This window comes from Canis lupus, chromosome 22 (assembly GCF_003254725.2).
Source record: "Canis lupus dingo isolate Sandy chromosome 22, ASM325472v2, whole genome shotgun sequence".
NCBI classification, from domain to species: domain Eukaryota; kingdom Metazoa; phylum Chordata; class Mammalia; order Carnivora; family Canidae; genus Canis; species Canis lupus.
Genome location: NC_064264.1, coordinates 29,599,697 through 29,616,568, shown reverse-complemented (window position 1 = coordinate 29,616,568; position 16,872 = coordinate 29,599,697). Strand labels below are relative to the sequence as shown.

At 37.2% G+C, this 16,872-nt stretch overlaps 1 protein-coding gene across 33 annotated transcripts in view; it reads right to left on the bottom strand.

Annotated features, from left to right (window-relative positions):
• The window catches only part of LMO7 (LIM domain 7), a 197,600-nt gene that overhangs the window by 67,288 nt on the left and 113,440 nt on the right, over positions 1 to 16,872 (bottom strand). The window contains exon 1 of one of the 33 annotated variants that reach the window (XM_049099299.1): positions 4,439 to 4,714. The exons of the other annotated variants lie outside the window; for them this stretch is intronic. Coding sequence (XP_048955256.1) covers positions 4,439 to 4,461 — 23 coding nt within the window. The 5' untranslated portion in view covers positions 4,462 to 4,714. Of the gene's footprint in view, positions 1 to 4,438; positions 4,715 to 16,872 lie in introns of those variants that run through there. 33 annotated transcript variants of the gene reach the window in all.

Below are 16,872 nucleotides of genomic sequence, written 5' to 3'. Positions count from 1 at the left end.
ATATAAGTTTAGAGCAGGGAGGGTTTCTCAACCTTGGCAGCATTAACATTTTGTACTGGATAAGTTCCTCATTGTGGGAGAATTATACTGTGCATTGTAGGGTATTAAACCGCATTCCTAGCCTTATCCACTGATACCAGCAGCACTCCACTCATACTTGCCATGACAATCAAAAATGTCCTCAGACATTATCCAATGTCCCTTGGGGAGCAAAATCGCCCATGGTTGAGTGAGAACCACTGTTTTAGAGGATCTAAGAATTTAACTCCTCTTAAAGCACACTCAAGGTTCCTATGGGCTGAAAATCAGTGGAAAGGGTCATTTAATGACTGCAATCTAGAAAAAGATATCAAAAGTGTAAGCAAAGCAAACAGCCATGCAATGACTACACACCTGAGAAGTTAATGAAAAACATCCTGGTATATCCAAGGGCAAGACCTAACTCAGGGCCTGCATGGTAGCTGACACTCAGGAAATATATACTGAATGCTCAAAGAATTGCAGCTCAGTATAAATAAGCTAGGAGCCCAGAGTTCTCATTATCCCAGAAAAATGCATTCAAGCTTGCTTATCCTTCAAATTTAAAGTAGTAAAAAATCATCATCTTATTTTCTCTATCATGGTCATATTAAAATATGTCCTGTAACATCTGACCAGTTTAGATGGTCCTCCAATTAAACCTTATTTAAGCCATTACATAATAATATATGAGGTCCCATTTTTCATGCAATCCAGAATGGTTAGGTACATTCTTTAAAATACTACTGTATATAAAATATATTGTATACTGATATTTCATAGTGTACTATTGTAAATTTTCCTAGTTTAAACACGAATATTCCATCTCCAATTCTTTATTTTTTGTTCACAATATTGATAATTTGAGTACTATCCTAGACAAGAATAACAACACCCCCTTCCCCCAAAATGTTCACACTGTAATCCCAGGAATCTGCAAATGTCACCTTACATGACAAAAAGGATTTTGCAGGTGATTAAGTTGATGATTTTGAGACAAGGCATTATCCAGGATTATCAAGTTGGGCCCTAAAAGTAATCACAAGTGTCCTGATAAGAGAGCAGAAGAGAAAGGCTTAACTGCTATCGGAGAAGGAGATGTGACCGTGGAGACAGAGAAAAGAATGATGCAGCCAACAGCCAAGGAACACCTGCTGCCTCTAGAAGGCAAACAACAGATTCTCCCTCTAGAGCCTCAAGAAGGAACCAGACCTCCTGACACCTTGATTTTAGCCCCTGAAGACTCATTTTAGACATTTGACCTCCAGAACCATAAGAGAATATATTTATGTTGCTTAAGTCACTGAGCAGTGGCCACAGGAAACTAATACAAGTCCTACATCAGCATTGTTATATGCATTTCATATGAGTTCTTCCTTCAATTTGGCTCTATTTGGTCTCCCATTTTCCAGATAGGAGACCAAATCTTAATGAGATTAAATGACTTTCTATAAGTTTTCCTATATAGCTATAATTCAAACCCAAATCCATCTCGCCTGAAAGCCAAATCAAAGCAATAGAAGTTATCATCTAGCTAAAAAAAAAAATTTTTTTTGATGGCACCTATTCCTTATTCTCCCTTTTAACCATCCACAGTAACCACTATCAACAATAATACTATCTGCATATAATTTGTGTCAACAAAACTCTATTCAAAACTGAACTGTCACTAAATTCATATGGAAATCCACAAAGACATTTGTCCTACAGTAAAATTACAAACATGTAAGAAGTACAGGTGACATAAGAAAAAGGAATGAGATAATGGAGAATTACTCTTCCTTCGTGACTATATCTTCCAAACCTCTCAAGACTAGTAAAACCAACACCAATCTACTTCATAAGTAGAATAAATGAAGTCTAAGAAATTGATTGTCCAAAAAATTGTCTTTAATATTTTATGGTTTATCTTTCTTGCAATTTGTATAAAGCTACCTGTCTTTTATTAGAAAGCCAACATCATGCATTATGTAAAACTTTTCTATTTACATATACCACCTGTGACAGATTTTCCATTTTCTATTTAGCCTTCCACATAACACTTGAAATTTCATAATATTATCAAAGTATCACCAATCATCCTATAAAAACCACTGAGAAAGAATGGACATGCTTCAAAGGAATAACATAATTGGCTTTCAAACTCAGATTAATATAACCCTGCCTTTCAATTAACTTTCAAGGTCAATATACATTCAATCCAATATCCTTCAGACTAGTTGGCATTTACTGCAATCAACTTCAATTTTCCCACTATTTTTGCAAATATCTTTTTGAAATTTCTAAGACTAAGGCACCTAATGAGCTCTTTCTTCTTCCCCCTCTCTACCTTCACCATATTTAGTCCAAACCAAATTCAACTAGTACTTCCCAGACAACTTGTCTCAGATCTGTCCTTTACATCCCCACTAGCATTAGCTCAGAATGTAAAATTTAAAAAGTTCTTTTCCAGGCCAGCCCAGGTGGTTCAGGGTTTAGCACTGCCTTCAGCCCAGGGCGTGATCCTGGAGACCCAGGATTGAGTCCCACATCAGGTTCCCTGCATGGAGCCTGCTTCTCCCTCTGCCTCTGTCTCTGCCTCTCTCTGTGTGTCTCTCATGAATAAATAAAAAAAATCTTTAAAAAAAAAAAAAAAAGTTATTTTCCAGTGCAAGTATCATCTAATCCCCAATTCTGTTTATTTTTCCATATTTTCCAACCCTGTGAAGGGCTATGTTTCAGAGCCAGAAAGCTAAACCCTAATTAACCCAAACAACTTCCTCCCCTTCAAACTCACTTCGCTACCAACCAAATCCTAGCAATTTTAGCTCCTTAATATTGCTCATATTCATTTCTTCCTTCTCAGGCCTTTTTCTGTTTTCACCCTTTCTCTACACCTTCCTCTCCTCCTTTATGGAACTTCAAGAACTTTCCTAAAATGGAATGTTCTCTAGGTGTCCTTCCTTAACATTCTTATTTTATTTTTTATGGCTTATTTCCCTTGAGTAAAATCCCAATGTGGCATTTGCATTTATGCTCTGCCCACTTATTCTTACTTCATTTCTTGACTTGCCCCAGCACAAACCCAACATTCTTCCCACAAAACATCCTTAGAATTCTCTCAACATTCCTGATTTCTCCCAGCTCTACATGGGAGACAAGAAAAAGTTTTCTCTTTCCAGAAGTCTCCTGATTATATTCTCCTTCTTTTGAGCTACTCATTCTCTCAGATTAAGCTCACATTTCACCTGCCTCTGAAGACTTCCTGTATTCTCCCAGAGGCCTCTCCCATGTGAGCCCCTTATCTACCCAAAGCAGACTGCATTCCATTATACTGTGATGTACCACAGATGACCACCCACCCCCCGCAGTGTCTTCTACTAGACTGTGAATGCCATGAATTCAGAGATAGAATGCTGTTTAGCTCTGATTCAGTATTCAAAACATACACCAAAACAAACACTTCAGCTTCTCTCTAAAAATCTATCCAAGTACTGAGAATCATTTTAAGGGGACATTTTGACGATTCATTTACTCCCTCTCATCCGCATTAAACTAGAGGGCTGCCTGGGCTTTAATCTTGAACTTAATTTTAGTTACATGCCCCATTTCCATCTTTCAGCCATTTCCTGTTGAATCCCATCCTATACTCTGACTTCAGTCAAGAAACTCTAACACAGGGGATCCCTGGGTGGCTCAGTGGTTTAGCGCCTGCCTTTGGCCCAGGGCACGATCCTGGAGTCCGGGGATCGAGTCCCACGTCAGGCTCCTGGCATGGAGCCTGCTTCTCCCTCTGCCTGTGGCTCTGCCTCTCTCTCTCTCTCTCTCTCAATCTCTATGTCTATCATGAATAAATGAATAAGATATTAAAAAAAAGAAACTCTAACACAACAGGACCTGTTAATTCTCACTAAAGAGCCAAATATGCCATTCCTTCAGCCTAAAATGGTGAGAATCTATCACATATTTAATTCTTAAATGTCAATTTCCAGTAAAGTCCCACAGGACAGTGCCATTACCTGAAAACACCATCACTCTAGAGACCCAATAGCTCAGATAGGTATGAACTATTGAGCTATATGAGTATGAAGCCCTACCATTATTCATCCACCAGCATGCATTACTAATGTCAATGTAACTTGTGTACTTGTAGCATCACCTCCAAAGGAACTCTGAAGACTAATCTTTTTTTGTTAAAATTATTATTCATATAATACGGGCTTTGTCAAGTATATAAACTTAAGTAAAAAAAATTTTTTTAAGATTTTATTTATTTATTCATAGACACAGAGAGAGGCAGAAACACAGAGAGAGAAGCAGGCTCCATGCAGGGAGCCCGACGTGGGACTCAATCCCGGGTCTCCAGGACCACACCCCGGGCTGCAGGCGGCGCCAAACCGCTGCCCAGTAAAAATATTCTTAAGATAACTATTTCACATACCTTCTCTTTGGAGTAGTTCCCATTGGTTAAGTCCCTACAATAGAAGTTCTCAAACTATGGTTTCCAGACCAGCAGCATCCACAGTACCTTAGAACTTACTGCAAATAAAAAAAAAAATCTCAAGTCCTACTCCATAACTACAGAATCAGCAACCAGGGATGGGACCCAGTAATGTGGCTTACTAGCCCTCCAAGTGATCCTGATGCATGCTAAGGGTTGAGAGCCACTGCCCTAAAAAATATACAAAACTTAAAATGACATCTTAACTGAAACCACAGCTTCAACTAGTTTAGCTACTTCTCTGAAAAAGGAAGTTAAAATGAAACATAATTCCTCTCGACTCACCCAACTAGAATTTAAAACAAAAAGCACAGAGAAACTCAAAATTAAGTGAAAAGCCTGGAACTCCTGCCAACAATTTTCAAGAATGCACTGAATAAAGCTCACATGCTTCACTGTGCTTAGGCATGCTTAAGAGGGCACCATAAAAACGCACTTGATTTGTTGCTGTCACTGCACACTAAGCTGGCTCTCAGGAGGTCTTGGTCCAGGGATCTAAAGGACAGGGAAAGTCATTGAGTTTATTACTTAACACTCCATAAGCACCAACACTCCAAGGGATCCAGAAAAGAACACCTAAACATAAAAAACATGTATTGGGTCCACAGAACAGAATGTTTCAAGAAGCAAGAAGCACAGAAGTGATTTTCTGAAAAGTCAACCACTTCTGGCTTTAAAGGAATACTAGTCAGGAGACTCTCACGGGTTATTTTTTGTTGCATTCATCTTATAATTTCCTCATATCAAGCATTGCTATTTTACATCTACAAACAAGAGGCATTAGTAAGAAACTACCTTAGACATATTTTCCTACTGCCTAATCTCTGATTTGTTTACCCCAGTTAAGGCAATCTGAACTAAATAACACTGGAATAATTAATCTGAATGTGGTTAGAGATTAAATGAGCGTGAATCCAAGGCCACTTTATTAGAATACCCTACACAAAAAGTTACAATACCAAAGTAGTTTCTATAAAAATAGTCATGAGTAAATAGAGTTACAAAGCCATCAAATTTAAAACATGAAAACAGAAATTGCTGAAAAGAGGTGCAAAACATGAATAAAAAAAAATGTATGATGGTTGGTGGCTACAACAAAAAATGAAACTGCCATTAGTAGACTTCCTTCTTCACATGGTAAAATGTGAAATAACGTGAACATATTCTGGTCTGCTGATTCATGCAGATAGTTTCCTTTGAAACTTAATTCTAGCTCTTATGTTATTCAGCTTACTAAATCTAAAATAGGGTAATAAATTAAAATGTAGATCAAGTGCCAATATGAATGCCAGTCATCAAAATAAATAAGGTTAGCATCATGTAAAATGAAATATTACCCTTGTCCAAGTCTTTTGCTGCTCTGGTGAAGCAGGGAGTGAGGCACAGAGGAAATAACCCCAAACCAGGAGGTGGGACTGAAGTCAGAATACCTATCTTATCCTACCACGCTGGGTAGGATACACTGGGCTCCTTGCAAATGCCACTCGACTTCTTCTGAGCCACTTTCTCCTCTGTGAAAGAACTGCATCAAATGATATTAATCTTTAGTTCCTTCCAGCTCTGAAAGTCTGATTTTTACCTCTTACAAAGGAACATTCACTAAAAGTACAGTTTCTGAAATTAACAATTCTCACTGCAAATTAAAAAGGACGTAGAGACATACTGGTCTGGCTAGAGGGCCTTTTAGGTAAGTCCAAAAAAGACAATGGACACTTGTCAACTGAATGACATGACTAAGCATTCCGAACTAATATAAATAGATGTCCTCAGATATTACTTTGATTGTAATTGTGGGGTAATGTGCTCCAGATTTGAAGGCTGACAACTTTGAGTATCTATCTCCTTGAAAATTTTTAATTCTAATGAAATTAAAAATGCCTTTAAAATCACAAAGTAACTGATAATTAGTAAGCTATCAAAGTCATTCCAGAAAAGCGATCTTCTGACAAAAAAATAAGCTTTCAAGTGATGTAACCCCAAATTTCTTCTTAAAGTTTCAATAAACCAGAAGAAAAACACCAACCTCAAACACCAGATTGTCAAATTATTTACTTATGAGTGGAGGAGGAGGAAGAGAATCATGACCAATATATTTGGGAGTGGGGGCTGAATACTTAAAAGTTCAAAAGTGTACCTAAGATAGGTCCTTCCTGATTCCATAATTTTCATCATTTTATGAATGAATTGATTTTTCAAACAAGACTTTAGACCCTCAAAAAAAAAAAAAAAGACTTTAGACCTTCAGACAAGATAATTTACTACTAACTTCCTGGTAAAATAATACTCTGCCCATTTCTATACTTTAATACAACGGTCACTAAAATCAGGAGGACAAAGTGTCTATTTATAAGCAAGTCTTTAAGGAAACAGTAAAAATACTCATTCCTAATAATATACTAGATTAAAACAAGAGTAAATTATTAGTGGGCTATTCAATAGTTTTAGGTACTTTACATTTAGGATACAGAAACACATTTTTGCTTTCATCTTTTTCTAAGAACACTATTGAATATTATCAGTTATAATGAAGTCAGTGTTTACAACTATTGTTATGGCAATCCAGATATTGGAGGGACATCGAGTGATCATAAGATCTATAGCCTTCAATTCCTTAAGATTTAGATTTAATAGGCTTAGAGTTCTTAGTTTATTCTAAATACCAATTTTTTTTTTAATTTTGTATACAAGGGCAAGAGTATTGAAAGTTCCTTCCTCTCCTATTACAGTATGTTGCATAGAGTCTTCAGGAATACCCCTGGGTCATATCATTCTCTCCAAGCAAAGGAAACCACACTAGTCCCTCTACTACACCCCTCCTCCCTCCACACATGCTGAGGTCTCTCTTCTGGAAGGGTTTCTCCTCCTACTTTCTCCTCTTACAAATGCCTTACTTTTTTTTCTCACTTAATCTTCCAAGGATAAAATCAAATTGCTTAGTACACTTAAGAATTTCATCCTTTCAATCCTTTCTTAAGACTCAGCTACCCTATTAACCACAAAGCATTTTTGATCTGCATCTTTATTAAGAAACTATAGGGAATCAAAGACTGAGGATTTTAACTGAGGTGAACATACAAAATTAAGAATACTATGAGACTAAATAATACTCCATTGTAGATATTGTACCACATTTTCTTTCTCCACTCATCCATCAATGGACATAGGGGTTGTTTCCATATTTTGGCTGTTGTGAATAATGCTGCAATGAACCTGGGAGTACAGTTAGCTCTCTGAGATCCTGATTTCAATCGTTTTGGATATATATCCAGAAGTGGAGATCCTGGCCATCTTCAAATACAATATGGATGAAACTAGAGGATACTACACTAAGTGAAATAAGCTAGTCACTAAAGGACAAACACTGAATGATTCTATTTACATGAGGTATCCAAAATATTCAAACTCACAGAAACAGATAGTGTAATGATAGTTACCACACACTGGAGGAGGAGGAAAGACGTATTGCTGTTTAGCAGGCATATAGTTTCAGTTATACAAGATAAATAAGTTCTGGTGATCTGGTCTGATCAGGTGATCATTCTGCCTATAGTTAACACTGTATTGTGCCCTTACAATTTAGTCAAGAGGGGAGATCTCATGCTAAGTATTTGTAACCACAATATTACCATTAGGAAATTTATAAATTAAGCCATATCTAAGAGTCAAAACAGAAGAGCAACTCAGCTCCTCTCACATTTAAGTGTAAGATCCAACCCTAAGAATTCTTTTTGCCTGCCAGTGTGCACACTCTTATCTACTATATCGTCATTTACCCAGTGTTTTTTAATTCCACCTAGCTCTAGATATACTAGAGTTTAGTGTTAACCATACAAGTAAAAATATGAAAGAAAGAATAAGGTTATCGTGTGCATTGTACAAACCATGGGAATCCAGAGAACAAAGAGCAGTCTAAGATTTCACCATAAAAAAGTATCAGTAGTAATTAATAATTGAATAGCTAACATAAAGTGACTATTATATGTCAGGCATCTAAGTTCATTACCTGTAATAACTCATTTAATCCTTACAATGGTCCCTATGCAGCAAGTATTAGTGTTTTCCCTCATTTTACAGATAAAGAAATCAAAGGATAAAGAGGTCTGGGAATTGGCCAATGCCTGGGAATTGGCCAATGCCCACATGGGCAGTATTGGCTGAACTGGGACTAGTAACTGTCTGGCTTCTTCTCCTAGTGAGGGTGGGCTTCATGGATGTGACAAGATGGCCTGGACTCTAAGAATGGCTGTCTAGGAAAAGCAAAAGAGAGGAAGATGGCCTAAGTGACAAAGCTTATGTGGAAGGGAGATGAATGCAGGTAGATAACCAAAACGTGATCAGAAGGCAAAATGCCTTGAAAGTCTGTGGGTGTGCTTGGAATTCACATGGTAAACCAGCAGCCATGGTGGGTTCATGATTGAATGCACAGTTCAAGTATATACACATAATATGTGAGGAGAGCAATGGACAACAAATCTCTTGAGGAAAATCCATAAGCATAATCCATATCATAAGCATCTAACCATCTGATCAGTGCTAGCCAGCAGTCTGCCAAGTTGAGAGTACAGGTGCTGAGGAGGACAGGAGTCATACACACACATATGGACCCCAACCTTCAAAAATTAGTGTGCCTTTCTGATTTAAAAAAGAATTATTTGAGTACAACTGACACATGATATTACACTAGTTTCAGGTGTACTCCTATCTGATTCTTAAAGCACACTAAAGCTTCAATTCAGTGAACTTTTCTTAAGAGATAATTATACCAAAACTATTTATGATACTGTTAAAATAAAACATTAATTTCAGTTTTATTAGTGCTCTGAAATCTACTGGATGTGAATTTTTATCTCAACATATGCTTAGAATATTGTGTCCAAAAGAACCTTCCAGACAGGCCCTCTCTCCTCTTTTTGTTTTTTCATAATCCTATCACCATCTTACATTATCTTTGTTTTTCATCACCTGCCTTCTCTATCAGAACGTATGCCTAAGAATGGCAGGGTTTTGTCCTCTTCACTATGAAACTGAATCCCCAATACCTAGAACAGTGCTGGGCATATAGCAGGAGCTCAATACATGTTGAACTCATTCATTCATATGGTCATACATTTATTTATACACTGAGTGAATCAAATACCCTGGTGGCACCCATGTCTTAAAAGATTTTTGTATTTTTTGTTTTGCAACCTTGACAGATAGAAGTGGAAGTAGTTTTTGGTTACAAAATTGTGTCAGGCTAAATTGGATATCATTTTGTCAACTTTGTGGGTTTGTTTTCAGTGTTGTTTGGGAGTAGAGCTTTCAAGGAGGGGTAACAGGAAGATAAATACATTTTGTTGTATGAATTTAAGTGCAATGTACCTGAAATTGTATGTATTCTTTTTTGAATAGTTGTAGGTAAGAAACAAGTTATTTGGATTTAGAAGGGGAGGAGAGGAAAGAAAAGCAAGCAACAATTTTTTGCTCATTCTGCATGAGAATCCATGGAGTAAATGAGTATAGAGTTAGGTATGGCTGACAGTGGGCCATACTGTGAATAACCACAAACAGTGGTGACATTCACAACTCACAGACCCCAAGGCCAGGACATACAGTGATGTTAGATTCTCTAAACTGATGTGAATATCCAAATGGGGCAAGAGGCATGACACACTCACTGCCGGTTTTTCCAAAGCAAAGTAATTGCTGGGCTAAGAAATCAGGCCTCACATTTCCAGAAGGCATTACAGAAAACAATGTTGAATTTTAACAAAAAGAGGGAATTTTTATTTGAGTTTAAAAGAAAGAAAGAATGGTTAAAACTATAGTTATCCAGACCATATGGAGTATAGGCAGAAAGTGAGGTAATAGGTCAATGGAACAGGGGAGGCAGAAACAGATGCACACTTACGCAGATGATTGAGGGGGCAGAGAAGGAAAGGAAGTGGAGTCCTTAGCCAGTGAAACTTCCTCTCCACCCTCGCTTCCTCAGAGCTGGGCTTTTCCCTACAGATGCCTGGTCACTCTTCACAGAGGACTCTCAAATCGACATAGCCAGCCATAATTTCTGAACAATAGCCTGACAACTCCACTTCTGTGTGGATGCTCTACCGTGCATCCAATGCACTGTGCTGAAACCTCACTTCCACCTTGCCCCAGAGTCGGCTGCCTTTCCCATTTCTGCAAGCGGTTACACAAGCTCAAAAGTGGTTTCTTCTAGATCCTTCATGCTAATCAACCCCCATCATGTCTTACTTGAAACACCTTTTTAAATGAGCATTTCTCATTTACATTTCCACTACTTTCAGCAGTTGTCAACCATATCAAAACACCCAGGAACAGCAACAATTTCCTAACTCTCTCCAAACCTCCAGCCTTGTGCTCAGCCAGTCCATTTCATGTACTATTTCATTATCTGATCTTTCTCAATCTCTGCTTTTAACTTTGGAAGTTTCAGCTCAAAAGCTTTTGGAAATAATCCCACTACCTAGGAGATAACATTTAAACCCCCTAGCCAGGTTGCTCAAGGCACCACTCAAACTGCGCCCAACCTATCATTGATCCTGCCTCCATGCGCCCAACCTATCATTGATCCTGCCTCCAATCTGCTGACCTGGAAATGCATTCCTTGTGCTTCCCACTCTCCACTTCCCAAAAAATGAGGGCCCCAGAAGTGGAGATCATGTGTAACTTTACTCATTGCTTTCCATACAAGGGCCCTGAAAAATGTTTGATTAAAACTTTGTACCAGTGTGCCATACTTCTTGCAGTTCCCTGCCACCTCTCACTCAAATCCTACTCATCTTTAAGATTACACTCAAGCCTTATCTCCCCGCCAGCACCTCAGGTAAACCTACACTTCAGTGTGTGACCACCAGCATTTGATGCTGACATCCTTGTTATTCAAAGTGTGGTCCCCATTGTTATGACCCGAGAGCTTGCCAGAGATCTGGACCTAATAAGTCAGAATCTCTATGTGAACTGGATCATAAGGTGTTTTATATAAACATCAAAGTTTGAGAAGCACTTGTTTAAAGCACCGTACCTCTAAAAAATCTGCATAATTTCTTACCCATAGGATCTAAAAATTCTTTAGTAACTCCAAAACTTCCTTCCTACCCAACCAACTTCCTAGAGGACATATATGACAAATACATATGAACACATTTTTTAAAAGGTCCTTTATTCAATCTTTATATATTTCTTTAAGGCATACTTTAGAGGCAGAATATTATATTGGAAAGAACATTGGGTTAGGACATGTAATGAGAGTTTCCACTTGAATTAAGCATATGACCTTGAGTAAGCCACTGAACTTCTCAGTTTCCATATCTGTAAAAACAGGCAACTACCCTATCTTACAAAGCGGTTATAAGATTACACAAGGCAGGGATCCCTGGGTGGCACAGCAGTTTAGCGGCTGTCTTTGGCTCAGGGCGCGATCCTGGAGACCTGGGATCGAGTCCCATATTGGGCTCCTGGTACATGGAGCCTGCTTCTCCCTCTGCCTGTGTCTCTCTGCCTGTGTGTGTGTGTGTGTGTGTGTGTGTGTGTGTGTGTGTAACTATCGTAAATAAATAAAAATAAAAAAAATTACACAAGGCATTAACTAAAACATTCAAATGTTATTTTCTTTCTACTCTCTTCCACCTCCTCTCTCATAAACAGTACTTTTCCTCTTTACATATTACCAGCCTTAAAAATCAAGTGTTTTCTATTATTGTATCCAACCCATCCCACCAGTTATTTAAAAGGAAAATTATCCTTGTATTCTTCTCTCATATCCATATCTTAGGTTATTATTAGTTTCATCTGTGTTTGGTAGTCTAAAATATCACATTCATAAAATAAGAGTTTAATAAATATTTCTTCCTACTAATGAAAGGCAATTACTCCTGATGCTTTATTTTTAACAACTAGCAAGAAATAACTTCTACTGACTTGGTAGGAAAAGAAGTGATCACTCTATTCTAAGTCTTGGTGAAAGAATTTTTCAAGTGTTCCTGTGCTTAATCATTTCTTGGACTTTGCTTTTCTGAGTCATTATCTGATCCCCTACTCATCTCTGCAATGAGAGAGGAGTTTCATCTTACTGGAATTAGACTGTGCTATTTATTGTTACACTTGATGCTCTGTGCTCACCACCTGTTTCTAACCCTCCAATGGCTAGCTACACTGATAGTAGAACTTTGGGTAATGTACTGAAGTATGAAGTAGTCTTTCTGTAATCCATTACACTAGGTGACAGGACTATAATTCATTTTTTTGCTTACAATTTGAGTTTTCAGACAAGACATTAAATTATTTATTGTCATGAGGGCTTTTTATGAGATTTAATATACAATGACCTAAACTATAAGAAAAATATTCTATCACATATTTTTCCATTTTACATATTTTTAGTAAGCACTTATTCCCAGCTAAGAATGTTAGAATTAAGAAGAGTGAGAATTTAGTTTTGTTTTAATAAGCAAAATAGAGCATTAAAAACTGGTAAGAAACTATTCTAAATTATTTACTCATTCTATTTTAAAAGGTATTTTCCATACCAGTGCTATAAAGGTCAAAGTGTGGTAGCATGATCCTGAGCAATTTAGATTAGTAAGGTTTCACAATCCATAGCTCTAAAAAGAATGTTCCATTATCACGGCAAATACAACTAAACATTCACAAATGTCTGTGTGACAGTCATAAAACTTATAAAGCCCTTTGTGTGCACATATCAGTAAAATTCAAATACCGCACTGTTTTTCAACTAACCAGTGTTAAGACCATACATGTAACACATTTCTTCTTTTCTAACGCACACATATGGCTCATTTAATACTTCTAAAATTAGGAGGTCTTATTACTGATCTTAAATATGATGGCATATTATAGTATTACATCTATTTGAAATTACATGGCTCACAAACCAGGGGAAAAAAATCAAATCATAATACAAAGATACTTGCCATGGATCAAATGAGGTAATACCATATCATATATGCAAATCCAGTTTGGGTATAGCTGGCCTAGTTAAAAAAATAACTAAAAATGATTTCAGTCAGATAGGACTAGAAATAATAGCATTTTTTTAAGGCTGTTGAAGTCTGTTTTGATAAAATAGTAGGAGGAATACAAGCTAAGTAGGCTAAGACACCCCCTGAATTTAAATTCCAGCTCTGCTATTTGCCCAAGGTTACATAGCTAAACAAGTTACTCTTCTGACTCATTTCACTTTACCCACTGGAAGCAAAGCAGAAGCAAAATGGTAATACCTGGCTGGGCTGTTACTAGGTTAGAGATGATTAATGTAATGGCAGTGCCTGAGAGCTTTTATCCAGTTTGTCTAAACCTAATTGAGTATTTGAGATACTTTGGATACTCTAGCACAATGATTTTCTTACCTACTTCATCCCTCCAAACCCAGGATTCCCTAAGACTTGCCAACTGTAAATCATGTCAGGTGTTCCTTGAGACACAAAAGCAAACATTAAGACTTCAGAATACATTTCATCTTTTCCACTTTTGGTCTTAAGTTTGGGATGGAAAGGAGTAAGATTTATTTGTACATACCCAGGATTCAGGATCTGTACACGGTGAATATTAAATATTTAATGGATGTGGTTGACAAGCCACAAGATAAAAGGTCTACAAGTGAGAGGATGCAATACCCCCAGGCTAGGACTCACCCACCGCCCCCACCCCATCAGCCCAACAGGTCAGTGAGGCTTCTAGTATCCCTAGAGCAGCCATCTCTGGCTCCAGCAGCCCAAGGCTTACATCTGTGGATGTCACAGTCTTCAATAAAGAGATTTTTTTCCCCTGCCTTGTTCTTGCAAGTAGAATTAAATGGCAAATGAAAAGTATGAGAAAAAGACATACACTTCTATTTCTTAATAATCTGGGATCAGCATGCTCTGGACACCCATATGTAGTTGTCATACTGTTGCGCTTTCTCCTCCAAGACAAAGACCAAGCCCCTTTGTAAAATGAATTCAGCACCAAAAGAAACAAAGATCTGGAGACCCCCAGGATCTGATGCCTCATTCTTTGAAGCAATTTTCACATATATTTACACAATTTCTACATATATTCTTATTTAGTGTGTATATATGCTCTACTGCACATTTTATAGGTGAATACATACTATTATGCACAAAACAGAGCATGAGATAACTACCTAGTAGACATTTTTTCTTCTTGATATTAAGCCAAGAGTCAAGTAACATGTCAGCCAAATTGTTTATCCAGATACATTGATTCTTTTGAAGATTATTTCCATATCTCAGTCAACTAAAAAGATACAGAAAATACAGATTTTCAAAAAAATCTATGAGCCAATGTTATTGTACTGTAATGAAATAGCAAAATGTAATAACAGTGATACTTGATATTTACTTAGAGATTTCTCCCCCAAATTGCTCAAAGCACACAGAGAAAAATCCTTGTTAAATTGATAGTGGTTAATGCAGTTAAATCCCAGCTGCTCCTTCTCTCAAGCCACCAAGATCCTCCCTCTACTTTTCCTCCTCAGCTTAAGAAAAACTGGTTTACCTGAAATATGTTCTAAGCATGTTTATAATCTGTTTCTTGAGTGGAATTTTATTACACTATCATTTAAACTTAATGTGGGTTAGTTAAATTTATATGGCAAGTACACCTTGTTTCCTAAAAATGAAAGGCTTTTCAGGAATCCTTTTTGAAACATATTTTCTTAGGTTTATGTGGCATATCTGATCAGTGGTCTCTGAAGCAATGGTACTAAGCTCTTAAGAAAAAGTTAGAACACATCCCCCTGCCTCAGAGTTTAGTTGGGCTGGTGACTCAGTAGGGATACTCAAAAAAGTATGTCTAAGTCACATCTAAGTCATCCCCACTGGGGATTGCTGCTCAAATTATACCTGGGCAATTACCCCTAAAACATTACTACTCCATTAACCTAAACTCAAAAATAACCATTACATGGTCAATATGTAACTTAATACCTAATCAATTTAACCTTTTTGATAACAAAGCTCTTTTTAAAAATTAAAAAAAAAATAACGTTATTATCAAGGAGCATTAACATAAAAGTATGCTTCCTAGTTTCTTGATTTTTTTCCCCATTATATACAACTGGAAGTAAGCAGCAGCAAGATTTTTGACCTCCCAAATAGTGCCTATTGCTATTAATGATTTTTTTTTTTTTAGTGTCTAGGGTAAAAACCACAAATACTTTCGATATTATAATCAAAACGTTATGCTGTTAGTGTAGCAGCCTTTTGATGGACAAAACAAATGGAAGACGCCCCAAAGAAGCAGCTAAGTTTTCTGATGGAAAACATGGCTGGAGTATGCATTTGAGTTCCCTAGAGATTACAAACACCTTTTTAAAAAAATTCATAAGCCCTACAAAAGTGTCTTGTTTTGCCTATCCAAAGGATAACTTCCTCTCCTCATGGCCAAAATGACAGACTTTTCTTGGAAATTAAGGAGAAAAAATGGGATAAAAGTAAAATGATAAATTTTTTATTTGGATTAATGTACAGATTGATTCTGGTTTTATGTAAGTTTTTGTTTCTAAAATATAGAAACAAAACTTTTTTAAAAAATGCAAACCAAACTAACATTTACAATTCTGAAACTATACAAAAAGTTGAGTTCTCATAAAAGGTACTAGAACTGTTTTTGGTCCCAGGATGCCTGGGTGTCTCAGTCAGTTATATGTCTGACACTTGATTTCAGCTCAGGCCATGATCTCAGGATCCTGAGATTGAGCCCCGAAAGGGGCATGGAGCCTGCTTAAGACTCTTTTCCCCCCCACACTCCCCACCTGCACCAACTCACTCACACATTCTCTCTCTTACTCTCAAAGAAAAAAGAATTGTTTTTGGACCTTCATATATAGGGGCAAAAGCAAATAACTTGGCTATCTGTTCTCTGGTTTCCAGGTTTGCTAGTCTAACCAAATAAACTGTAAAAAGCTGATTATATAAAATGTCAGAAAAAAAAAAAAAAGAAAACCATATCTGGGGGCATCACAATGCCAGATTTCAGGTTGTACTACAAAGCTGTGGTCATCAAGACAGTGTGGTACTGGCACAAAAACAGACACATAGATCAGTGGAACAGAATAGAGAATCCAGAAGTGGACCCTGAACTTTATGGGCAACTAATATTCGATAAAGGAGGAAAGACTATCCATTGGAAGAAAGACAGTCTCTTCAATAAATGGTGCTGGGAAAATTGGACATCCACATGCAGAAGAATGAAACTAGACCACTCTCTTTCACCATACACAAAGATAAACTCAAAATGGATGAAAGATCTAAATGTGAGACAAGATTCCATCAAAATCCTAGAGAAGAACACAGGCAACACCCTTTTTGAACTCGGCCATAGTAACTTCTTGCAAGATACATCCACGAAGG